At 37.9% G+C, this 13,369-nt stretch overlaps 1 protein-coding gene across 3 annotated transcripts in view; it reads left to right on the top strand.

Annotated features, from left to right (window-relative positions):
- Nucleotides 1–13,369, top strand: part of LOC118553187 (protein diaphanous homolog 2) — a 951,294-nt gene that overhangs the window by 433,241 nt on the left and 504,684 nt on the right. For all 3 annotated transcript variants that reach the window (XM_078064453.1, XM_078064454.1, XM_078064452.1), the window contains one exon: nucleotides 3,035–3,136. In XM_078064453.1, the coding sequence (XP_077920579.1) occupies nucleotides 3,035–3,136 (102 nt within the window). The remainder of the gene's footprint in view (nucleotides 1–3,034; nucleotides 3,137–13,369) is intronic.

Genomic DNA, 13,369 nt, shown 5'->3' with positions numbered 1-13,369 from the left:
TTCTTTTTTTTAAGGGTGAATAACATTTCGTTATATGTATCTGCCACACTTCTTTGGTGGACACTTAGATTCTTTTCATATCTTGGCTGTTTTGTGAATAATAGTGCAGTAAACATGGGAGTGCAGCTATCTCTTTGAGATTCTTAGTTCTTTTGGTTATATACCCAGAAGTGGGATTGGTACATCATATGGTAGTTCTAGTTTTAATTATTTGTAGAATCTCCATAGTGTTCTCTGTAGCAGCTACACCATTTTACATTTCTACCAACAATGTACAAGGGTTCCAGTTCCTCCACCACATCCTCGTAACACTTTGTTTTGGTTTTGGTAAGAGCCATTGAAAGAGCTGTGAGGTGATATCTCATTATGGTTTTGATCTGCATTTCCCTCATGATATTGAGGGTATTTTTGTATACCTGTTGGCCATCTCTATGTCTTCTTTGGAGAAATATCTTTAGAAATATCTTTAATTGAGTTACTAAATTGCCCATATTTTAATAAAGTTATGGAATATTTAATTTTAAAGCATTTGAAACATATGTAATAAAAGCATCCAAGGACAGGTAACAGTTGGAAACATTATGAAAGCAGGACATTTTTAACATAAGAAGCCTTCAATACTATCTGGATAAGTTTCATATGTCATTACCTCTCTTCAAATTCTCTATTTATCTAAGCCTGTGGTTGTGATCACTAAGGAATGCTTTTAAAGACAAGAAAGCCAAAGGCATTAATAGCCATTGGTTAATATTTACTGATCATGGCAAAAACTTTATTGTTTGTGAAAGGCTATCTGATTAGGGAACTATTTTAAACTAGCTTTGCTCTAGTAATTCTCAAAATAGCAGTGCCCAATCATGAAATTCTTATCATTTTTTCAACCTAAGATAAAGCCAATTTACATACTATAAGGGAAATATATTAGGATTTAAGATATTTAAGACGTCTAATCTTAGCAATTTGTTAATTTGAAAAGGGGAGAAGTTGGAATATATTTTAATGAAAAAAATGCAAAAATATGAAGTCATACAAAATTAACATTATGTTTGTGTGGGTTACTCCGGAGTCTTGTTAGTTTGCAGAAAATCTTACAATATCCATTATACTACAGCATTTTCACCCTATATGTACTTGGTTAACTAGTCTCCAATAGGGGGGATTAAGGCATATTGGGAGATTAAGATAGTTTCCTTGACTATTTCTTAGGGAAAGATTTTCTGAATGACTCTAGAAGTAATTTAAATATGATTCAGGTACCTTTTGTTTTTTTTATTAACAAAGGGTATGATTTTTGGGTTGTTATTTGTTTATATAGAGCAGTCTTAACCTGGGCATGGCTTGGACTTGAGATCATGATTTTCAAGTGTAATTATTATCTAGTCTGCTTAGACTCTGCATCACTTTAGATAGGTCATAGTGATAAAGCTTAGAACTAAATATTAGGACATAATTATTCAGGTAATTAATTTTATGTTATTTTTTCTAGGAAATTCACTTAATTTTCCTATATTTTGCACCAGTAAAACAGAGGGGGGTCTTAATGGACTTGCAGTATTTGATGTATTCTATAACATGTGTGGAAAGTTTTCCAGCTATGAACACATAGCTTAGCAAAAATGTACTGTAGTAGTGTGTTGGTTTTCCTCTAAAGAAAATCAGTAACTCATTTATGATCTCTTTAACAAAAATCAGATAAGTTAAAATAATAAAAATAACGATTTCCTCAAAATGAAATTAAATTTTTAAAAGTAATAAGCATTATTATTATGGTCATATGATTCAGTGATGAAGTTTAGCAGCATGAGTTTGGGGATAAAAGCATATCACTACTTGAATGAAAAAAAAATGTTGGCTTTACTTTTCTCATTTTTTTTTTTTTAAAGAAGAGGTGGAGGTAGATTTTTTTTTTTTTTTGAAGATTTTATTTATTTATTTTACAGAGAGAGAGATAGCGAGAGCAAGAACACAAGCAGGGGGGAGAGGGAGAGGGAGAAGCAGGCTTCCCGCTGAGCAGGGAGCCCAATGTGGGACTCGATCCCAGGACCCTGGGATCATGACCTGAGTTGAAGGCAGACGCTTAACGGCTGAGCCACCCAGGCACCCTCTCATATTTTTTAATGGTCCCATTACCTACAACCCTATTTTTATATTAGAAGTAAACTGCCAACACCTGAGTACAATGGTAGCTATGGACTTTTTGTATAGGTGGGTTTAGGGATTTGCCATAAAGCTTCATTTTCACAACAGATAGCCACATTGTTTTTTACTTTGGTTTTTGAGATGGGTTCTCTGAGGTAGAGCTGATGGAGGTTATGGGGAGGCTAAGGCCACTGCTACTTCTCACAGTTTCAGGTCATGTGAACTGTTCAGATCTAGAGGATTACCTTCTGAATAGAGCATAATTAAATATTTTCTTCTAAGAAGGCAAATAGTACTAAAAACTGTCATGGAGACAAAGATAACTTACTCAAAAGAGCAAGTCTTTGAGGTTAATTAATTATATGTATGCAAATGGTGCTGTTGTTGTGCAACTTGCAAATGGTTCATATTTATTCTTCAAAGCAATCTTAGCAGGAATTTTTATATGACAACCCGTTTAGCAGTTAAAGTTACATAGTTTAAAGCAGTTCCACTGAATTAAAGACATGTCTAAATTTTAATGTATTTTAGGATAAATGCATATATGCCTTTTTCCTCAATTAGTCCAAATTAGGGAGATTTTACTATGTATTTAATTCCAGTGCTGCTGTAGGTACCTGGTAAAGGAGTAATGAATGTTGCACATTAGGTAAGAAGCTACAATTGATTTTTGGTACTATTTGGCTTTTCTGCTTAAGTGCTGATATTTAAGTTGTAGGGAAACCTCTGAATGGGTCTGTATTATTATGTTTATCCTTTTCCTTGAACTAATGAAATAAGCACATTATTGATTTTTGGCATAAGCTTTGTTAAGGTAGTTAATATGCCTTACTAATTTATTTCATGTGATTGGATTAGTACCATTATTGTTTATGAATAAACTTTTTTCCTTTAGTTCAAAAGAATGTAGAAGCTTCAGAAGAAAAGAAGATCCTCCCTGCAAAGAAGAAAGTGAAAGAATTGAGAATTTTGGATCCCAAAACGGCCCAGAATCTGTGTATGTGATGTTTTCTGTATAAGGGGTGGTGGTGATGGTGGTGATGAGGAGTTGTTGAATATTTTTACACAAAGTTGTAACTGATTTGAACAGCTATATTTAGCATCTGCTAGAAACAAAATTGTGTGTAAACGTGATTTGAGTTGCCTTTTTGTCATTCAGACCATCATAATTTAGTCTTCCTCAGGTTAGATGAAACTTATGAATAATAAAGCTTTGGAAAATACTGATAATTAAGCACTGTTACAGAGTAAGACATAAGGTTCACTCAAAGAGTTCAAAAGAGTGTTATGTTTCCCCTTTCTGCCTAGACCTAGGTGTGATAGTTTTGGACTATTCACTGGTCACATTGGGCAAATCCTTTTATTGCTATGCCTTTATAGTTGAAGTAATTGTGATGTTAGAGAGTTATATTGTTAACCACTGCACTTAACTACTGGTAGTGAACCGGGGGGAGGAATTAAGATGGTGAAGGAGTTGGGGAACCCAAAGCTTGTCACAGCTCTTGAACACAGCTAAGTGGTTATCAAATCATTCTGAGCGCTCAAGAAAATATTCGGAGGTCTTAGAGAACAAAAACTGCAAGTCAACAATTAGAAAAGCTACCACCTTTTGGAAGGAATCCCAGAACATGAAGGAAGAGAAAAGGGGGCAGAAGGTTTATTTGTTTCAATTATAACTGAAAACTTCCCTAATCTAGGAGATACATCAAAATCCAAGAAGCAAAAAGACCTCCTAGTGAACCTAACACAAGCTCACTATTGCCAAGGCATATCATAGTCAAATTCACAAAATACAGACAAGGAAAGAATCCTGAAAGCAGAAAAGGATAAAAAGTCCTTAAACTACAGGGGAAACAGATCACATTCACAGCAGGTCTGTCCACAGAAACTTGGCAGGCCACAAGAGAGTGTCAGGATATATTCAATGTGCTGCATGGGAAAAATATGCAACCAGGAAATCTTTATCCAGCAAAGCTGTCATTCAGAACAGGAGAGATAAAGAGTCTCAGACAAACAAAAACTTAAGGAGTTCATGGCCACTAAACCAGCCCTGCAAGAAATTTTAAAGGGGGATCTTTGAGTGGAGAAGAAAAAAACCAAAAGCAACAAAGACTAGAAAGGAACAGAAAACATCCCCAGAAATACCAACTGTATAGGTAACACAATGGTACTAAATTCATATCTTTACTGAAAGATATGAATCGCTCTGAATGTAAATGGACTAAATGCTCGAACCAAAGACATAGCATATCAGAATGGATTAAAAAAACCAAGATCTATCTATATGCTCCCTCCAAGAGACTCATTTTAGACCTAAACACACCTGCAGATTGAAAGTGAGGGGATGGACAAGCATCTATCATGCTAATGGATGTCAAAAGAAAGCTGGAATAGCCATAAACATATCAGAGAACTAGATATTTAAGCAAAGACTGTAACAAGAGATGAAGAAGGGCATTATATCATAAAAAAGGGTTCTATCCATCAAGAAGATTTAACAATTGTAAATATTTATGCCCCCAAATTAGGAGAGCCCAAATATATAAATCAATCAACAATAAACATAAACTCATTGATACAGTAATACTGGGTAACTTTAACACCCTACTTAGAGCAATAGACAGATCATCTAAGCAGAAAATCAACAAGGAAACAATGTCTTTGAATGACACAGTGGACCAGATGGACTTCACGGATATATTCTCAACATTTCATTGTAAAGCAGCAGAATACACATTCTTTTTGAGTCTACATGGAACAATCTCCAGAATAGATTACATCCTGGGTCACAAATCAGGCCTCAAGAAGTACAAAAAGTTCGAGATCATACCATGCATATTTTCAGACCACAATACTGTGAAACCTGAAGTCAATCACAAGAAAAATTTTGGAAAGACCACAAATACATGGAGGTTAAAGAACATCCTACTAAAGAATGAATGGGTTAACAAGGAAATTAAAGAAGAAATAAAAAAAAAATTATATGGAAACAAATGAAAAAGGAAACATGACACTCTAAAACCTTTCAGATGCAGCAAAGGCAGTCCTAAGAAGGAAGTATATTGAAATACAGGCCTACCTCAAGAAACAAAAGTCTCAAATACACAACCTAAGCTTATACCTAAAGCAGCTAAAATAGGAACAGGAAATAAAGCCTAAATCCAACAGAAGAATGGAAATAATAAGGATTATAGGAGTAATCAATGATACAGAAACAACAACAACAAAAAATCATTAGAACAGATCAACAGTACTAAGAGCTGCTTCTTTGAAAGACCCAATAAAACTAATAAACCCCTAGCCAGACATATAAAAAAAAAAAAAAAGAGAGAGAGAGAGAGAAAGGAACCAAATAGAGAAAATAACAAATGAAAGAAGATAGATCAGAGCCAACACCACAGAAATACAAACAATTATAAGGCAATACTATGAAAAATTATATGCCAACAAAGTGGACAATCTGGAAGAAATGAAGAAATTCATAGAAACTTACAAACTATCAAAACTGAAACAGGAAAAAAAAGAAAATTTGAACAGACCCATAACTAACAATGAAATTGAATCAGTAATCAAAAATCTCCCAACAAACAAGAATCCTGGGCCGGATGGCTTCCCAGGGAAATTCTGCCAGACATTTAAAGAAGAGTTAATACTATTCTTCTTAAACTGTTTCAGAAAATAGAAATGGAAGGAAAACGTCCAAACTCATTCAATAAAGTCAGCATTACCTTGATTTCAAGACCAAAGACCCTACTAAAAAAGAGAACTACAGGCCAATATCCCTGATGAACATGGATGCAAAAATTCTCAATAAAATACTAGCTAATTTAATTCAACAGTACATTAAAAGAATTATTCAATATGACCAAGTGGGATTTATTACTAGGCTGCAGGGGTGTTTCAATATTTGTAAATTAATGTGATACACCACAGTAATGAAAGAAAGGATATGGACCACTGATCCTCTCAATAGATGCAGAAAAAGCATTTGACAAAATGCACCATCCTTTCTTGATAAAAATCCTCAACAAAGTAGAAATAGGTGGAAAATGCCTCAACATCATGAAGGCCATATACAGAAGACCCACAGGTAATACCATCCTCAATGGGGAAAAACTGAGAGCTTTTCCTCTATGATCAGGAACAAGACAAGGATGTCTACTCTCACCATTACTGTTTAACATAGTACTGGAAGTCTTAGCCTCAGCAATCAGACAACAGAAAGAAATAAAAGGCATCAAAATTGGCAAGGAAAAAGTCAAACTTTCACTATTTGCAGATGACATGATACTCTATGTAGAAAACCTGAAAGACTCCACCAAAACTTGCTAGAAGTAATATATGAATTCCACAAAGTTGCAGGATATAAAATGAACTTGCAGAAATCTGCTGCATTCCTATACAGCAATAGCGAAGCAGCAGAAAAAGTAATTAAGGAATCGATCCTATTTGCAATTGCACCGAAAACAATGATACCTAGGAATAAACTAAAGAAAAGATCTGTACTCTGAAAACTACAGAACAGTTATGAAAGAAATTGAAGAGGACACAAAGAAATGGAAAAGCATTCTATTCTCATGGATTGGAAAAACAAACGCTGTTAAAATGTATATACTATCCAGGGGCGCCTGGGTGGCTCAGTCGTTAAGCGTCTGCCTTCAGCTCAGGTCATGATCCCAGGGTCCTGGGATTGAGCCCCGCATCGAGCTCCCTTCTCAGTGGGGAGCCTGCTTCTCCCTCTCCCACTCCCCCTGCTTGTGTTCCCTCTCTCGCTGTATCTCTCTCTGTCAGATAAATAAATAAAATCTTTAAAAAAATGTATAAACTATCCAAAGTAATCTACACACTTAATGCAATCCCTATCAAAATACCACTATCATTTTTCACAAACAATCCAAAAATTTGTATGGAATTACAAAGGACCCTGAATAGGCAAAGCAATTTTGAAAAAGAAAAACAAAACAGGAGGCAACGCGATTCTAGATTTCAAGTTACGTAACAAAGATGCAGTGATCCAGGCAGTATGGTACTGGCACAAAAATACACACATAGATCAATGGACTGTAATAGAAAACACAGAAATGGACCCACAGTATATGGTCACCTCATCTTTGAGAAAGCAGGAACAAATATCCAATGGAGAAAAGAGAGTTTCTTCAGAAAATGGTGTCAGGAAAACTGGACAGCAGCATGGAGAAGAATGAAAGTGGACCACTTTCGTACACCATAAACAAAATTAAATTCAAAATCAATGAAAGACCTAAATGTGAGACAGGAAACCATCAAAATTCTTGAGAAGAACACAGGTAGAAACCTCTTTGGCCTCGACCATAGCAACTTATTACTGGACACGTCTCTGGACGCAAGGGAAGCAAAAGCAAAAATAAACTATCAGGGCTTCATTAAGATAAAAAGTTTTTGCACAGCAAAGGAAACAATCAACAAAACGAAAAGGTAGGAGAGGAGGGGGGAAAGATGGCGGAGAAGTAGGGGACCCTATTTTAACTGGTCCCCAGAATTGAGCTGGATATCTACCAGACCACTCTGAGCACCCACAAAACCAGCCTGAGATGTAAGATCTGGATCTCAAAAAAACAGAATATCGCAGGCGGTTGGTTTTGAGGTACGAATTGTGGAGCCGTGATTCCGCGGGCAGATATAAACGGCAGCGGGAGGGTGCCTGGCCGTGGGGATCCTGCACCACCGGTGAGCAACAGTCTCGCGCGCTGGGGACGGGGCACAGACTCGCAGACCCATAGCGGCAGGGAAAGGACTCTAGGGCAGCCCCCGGGCTGGAAACCCGGAGCAGTGGACTCACGCACGCGTGAACTGGGAGCGGCTGGCGGTTTTAGAAGCACAAAGGGCAGAGATGTGCCCCAACCTGGAGGCAGGACTGGGAGCACTGCGGAGGGGCGCACAACCCAGACTACTGCAGTTTATCGGAGCAGGGACAGAAATGGAGACAGTGTGTCCCAGAGAGCTCCCGGAAGAACAGACTGTGGTCTCTCTGCTCTGAGGCAGAGGGTTGGAAACAGTCTCTTCTGCTCTGACTTGCAAAAGAGACGCGGAAACCCGCCAGGGAAAGCCTCCAGAGAGCAAAAGCCCCAAAGACTGATTCCCGCTGAGCCCATCCCCCACCACAGGGGGGCAGGGCAACACCACCCAAACAGGGTTGCCTGAGTAACAGCGCGGCAGGCCCCTCCCGCAGAAGATAGGCTGGGAAAACAAGAGGCCAGCAACCCTAAGGTCCCAAGAAAACAAGTGCATCTTGCTTGGGTTCTGGTCAATAATTTGGACTCTATACATTCCCTCAACCACCCATCAACAGAATGACTAGGAGGAGGAGCCCCCAAAACAGAAAAGACTCAGAGATTATGACTTATGCTGCAGATTTACAAATGGATACAGATATAACCAAGATGTCGGAGATGGAATTCAGGCTAGCAATTGTGAAGACAATAGCTAGAATGGAGAAATCAATTAAAGGCAAGATAGAGTCTCTAAGGGCAGAAATGAAAGCTGAATTGGCAGAACTTAAAAATGCTATCAATGAGGTCCAATCCAAACTAGATAATCTAACAGCTAGGGTAAGTGAGGCAGAAGAGCGAATAAGAGACCTGGAAGACAATATAATAGATAAAAAGGGAATAGAGGAGGCCAGGGAAAAACAGCTCAGAATCCATGAAAAGAGAATCAGAGAAATAAGTGACACCATGAGGCGTACCAATGTCAGAATAATTGGAATCCCGGAGGGAGTGGAGAGAGAGAGAGAGGACTAGAAGATGTATTTGAGCAAATCATAGCTGAGAACTTCCCTAATCTGGGGAATGAAACAAACATTCGAGTCCTAGAGGCAGAGAGGACCCCTCCTAAGATCAAGGAAAACAGGCCAACACCCCGGCATGTAATAGTAAAACTTGCAAATCTTAGAACCAAGGAAACCATCTTAAGGGCAGTTAGGGGGAAGAGATTCCTTACGTACAGAGGGAGGAACATCTGAATAACGTCAGACCTATCCACAGAGACCTGAAGCCAGAAAGGCCTGGCAAGACATATTCAGGGTACTAAACGAGAAGAACATGTAGCCAAGAATACTTTATCCAGCAATCCACGACCGGCAGAAACTGAAAGAATATGTGACCACTAAGCTGGCCCTGCAAGAAATATTAAGGGGGGTTCTATAAAAGGAGAAAGACCCCCAAGTGTGATATACAACAGAAATTTACAGGGACAATCTATAAAAACAATGTCTTCACAGGCAAGATGATGACAATTAATTTATATCTTTCAATAATCACTCTCAACGTGAATGGCCTAAACGCTCCCATAAAACGGCACAGGGTTGCAGGTGGATAAAAAGACAGGACCCATCCATATGCTATCTACAAGAGACTCATTTTGAACCTAAAGATATATCCAGACTGAAAGTGAAGGGATGGAGATCCATCTTCCATGCCAGCGGACCTCAAAAGAAAGCTGGGTAGCAATTCTTATATCAGACAAATTAGATTTTAAACTAAAGCTTGTAATTAGAGACACAGAAGGACACTATATCATTCTTAAAAGGTCTATCCAACAAGAAGATCTAACAATTGTAAATATCTATGCCCCCAACATGGGAGCAGCCAGGTACATAAGCCAGCTGTTAACCAAAATAAAGAGTCCTATTGATAACAATACGTTAATTGTAGGAGACCTCAGTACTCCACTTTCAGCAATGGACAGATCATCTAAGAAGAAAATCAACAAGGAAACAAGAGCTTTGAATGATACATTGGACCAGATGGACCTCATAGATATTTATAGAACATTCCACCCTAAAACAACAGAATACTCATTCTTCTCGAGTGCACATGGAACTTTCTCCAGAGTAGACCACATACTGGGTCACAAATCAGGTCTCAACCGATACCAAAAGATTGAGATTATTCCCTGCATATTCTCAGACCAAAATGCTCTAAAACTGGAACTCAATCACAAGAAAAAATTTGGCAGAAATCCAAACACTTGGAAGTTAAAGACACACTGCTCAAGAATGTTTGGGTCAACCAGGAAATCAAAGAAGAACTTAAACAATTCATGGAAGTCAATGAGAATGAAAACTCATCGGTCCAAAACCTATGGGATACTGCAAAGGCAGTCCTAAGGGGGAAATACATAGCCATCCAAGCCTCATTCAAAAAATTAGAAAAATCCCGAATTCACCAACTAACTCTATACCTTAAAGAACTAGAGAAAAAGCAACAAACGATGCCTAAGCCATGCATTAGAAGAGAAATAACTAAAATTAGAGCAGAGATCAATGAATTAGAAACCAGAAACACAGTAGATCAGATCCACGAAACTAGAAGTTCGTTCTTTGAAAGAATTAATAAGATCGATAAACCCCTGGCTAGACTTATCCAAAAGATAAGAGAAAGGACCCAAATTAATAAAATGATGAATGAAAGGGGAAAGATCACGACTAACACCAAGGAAGTAGAAACAATTATTAGAAATTATTATCATCAACTATATGCCAATAAACTGAGCAATCTGGATGAAATGGAGGCCTTCCTGGAAACCTATAAGCTGCCAAAACTGAAACAGGAAGAAATTGACAACCTGAATAGGCCTATAACCAGTAACGAGATTGAAGCTGTGATCAAAAACCTCCCAAAAAACAAGAGTCCAGGGCCTGATGGATTCCCTGGGGAATTCTACCAAACGTTCAAAGAAGAAATAATACCTATTTTACTGAAGCTGTTTGGAAACATACAAAGAGAAGGAAAACTTCCAAACTCATTCTATGAGGCCAGCATTACCTTAATCCCCAAACCAGGCAAAGACCCCATCAAAAAGGAGAATTTTAGATCGATATCCCTGATGAATATGGATTCCAAAATCTTCAACAAGATCCTAGGTAATAGGATCCAACAATACATTAAATTGGTCATCCACCACGACCAAGTGGGATTTATCCCCGGGATGCAAGGGTAGTTCAACATTCGCAGATCAATCAATGTGATAGAACACATTAATAAGAGGAGAGAGAAGAACCATGTGGTCCTCTCAATTGATGCAGAAAAAGCATTTGACAAAATACAGCATCCTTTCCTGATTAAAACTCTTCAGAGTATAGGGATAGAGGGAACATTCCTCAAGCTCATAAAATCCATCTATGAAAAACCCACAGCTAATATCATCCTCAATGGGGAAAAGCTGAGAGCCTTTCCCTTAAGATCAGGAACACGTCAAGGATGACCACTCTCGCCACTATTATTCCACATAGTACTAGAAGTCCTAGCAACAGCAATCAGACAACAAAAAGAAATAAAAGGTATTCAAATTGGCAAAGAAGAAGTCAAACTCTCTCTTTTCGCAGACGACATGATACTTTATGTGGAAAACCCAAAAGACTCCACCCCCAAATTACTAGAACTCATCCAGCAATTCAGTAATGTGGCAGGATACAAAATCAATGCACAGAAATCAGTTGCTTTCTTATAGACTAACAACGCAACTGTAGAAAGAGAAATTAGAGAAACGATTCCATTTACAATAGCACCAAAAACCATAAGATACCTCGGAATAAGCCTAACCAAAGAGGTAAAGGATCTATACTCTAGGAACTGCAGAACACTCATGAAAGAAATTGAAGTAGACACAAAAAGATGGAAAAATATTCCATGCTCATGGATTGGAAGAATAAACATTGTTTAAATGTCTATGCTACCCAGAGCAATCTATACCTTCCATGCTATCCTGATCAAAATTCCAATGACATTTTTCAAAGTGCTGGAACAAACAATCCTAAAATTTGTATGGAATGAGAAAAGACTCCGAATCGCCAAAGAAATGTTGAAAAAGAAAAACAAAGCTGGGGGCATCGTGTTGCCCGATTTCAAGGTCTATTACAAAGCTTGGTGATCACCAAGACAGCATGGTATTGGCACAAAAACAGATATATAGACCAATGGAACAGAATAGAGAACCCAGATATGGACCCTCAACTCTATGGTCAAATAATCTTCGACAAAGCAGGAAAAAGTATGCAATGGAAAAAAGACAGTCTCTTCAATAAATGGTGCTGGGAAAATTGGACAGCCACATGTAGAAGAATGAAACACATGATTTCAGGTTTGTGAGATTGAACTTCCTGCTTCCTGCTACAGGTGGAGTCTGCTTGAGATTCTCTGGCTCCGTCTGCCTCTCTCCTCTCTCTCTCACTCTGTCTCTGTCTCTTTCTACCCCCATCCCTCTCTCTCTAAGTAAATAAATAAAAATCTTTAAAAAAAAATGGGTAGAAAACACAAATAGACACTTTTCCAAAGAAGTCATCCAGATCCTAACAAACACATGAGAAAATGCTCAACCTCACTCATCATCAGGGATATACTAATCAAAACCCCAATGAGATACCATCTCTTGCTTGCAGAATGGCTAAAATTAACACAAGAAACAACAGGTTTAGGTGAGGATGCAGAGAAAGGGGAGTCCTCTTGCACTGTTGGTAGGAATGCAAACTGGTGCACTCACTCTGGAGAACAGTTTGGAGGTTCCTCAAAACATTAAAAATAGAATTATCTGAATATCCATCCATTGCACTACTAGGTATTTACCTAAAGGATACAAAAATATATATTCAAAGGATTATATGCACCCTGGTGTTTGTAGCAACATTATCAACAATAGCCACACTAAGGAGAGAGCCGAAATGGATGGATAAAGAAGAAGATTTGGTGTGTGTGTGTGTGTGTGTATAGATATGCAATGGGATATTACTCAGCCATCAAAAAGAATGAAATGTTAGCATTTGCAATGACGTGAATGCAGCTTATATGTATTATGCTAAGTGAAATAAGTCAATCAGAGAAAGACAGATTCCATATAATTTTATTCATAAGTAGAATTTAAGAAAGAAAACAGATGAACATGTGGGAATGGGGAAAAGAAAAAAGAGAGAGGGAAACAAACTGTAAGAGACTCTTAATGATAGAGAACAACCTGAGGGTTGATGAAGGGAGTAGGGTGGGGGATGGGCTATATGGGTGATGGGTATTAGAGGGCACTCTTTGTGATGAGCACTGAGTGTTGTATGTAAGTGATGAATCATTGAATTCTGGTCCTGAAACCAATATTGTACTTTATGTTAACTAAATTTAAATAAAAATAAAAAACCTGTTTAGTGAACCTTAAAGCCTTCAACAAATCAGTCCGCCATTAAATACACTTTTGCTAAAGCAGCTGT

This window comes from Halichoerus grypus, chromosome X (genome assembly GCF_964656455.1).
Source record: "Halichoerus grypus chromosome X, mHalGry1.hap1.1, whole genome shotgun sequence".
NCBI lineage: Eukaryota > Metazoa > Chordata > Mammalia > Carnivora > Phocidae > Halichoerus > Halichoerus grypus.
This window is presented reverse-complemented; position numbering and strand designations above follow the sequence as displayed.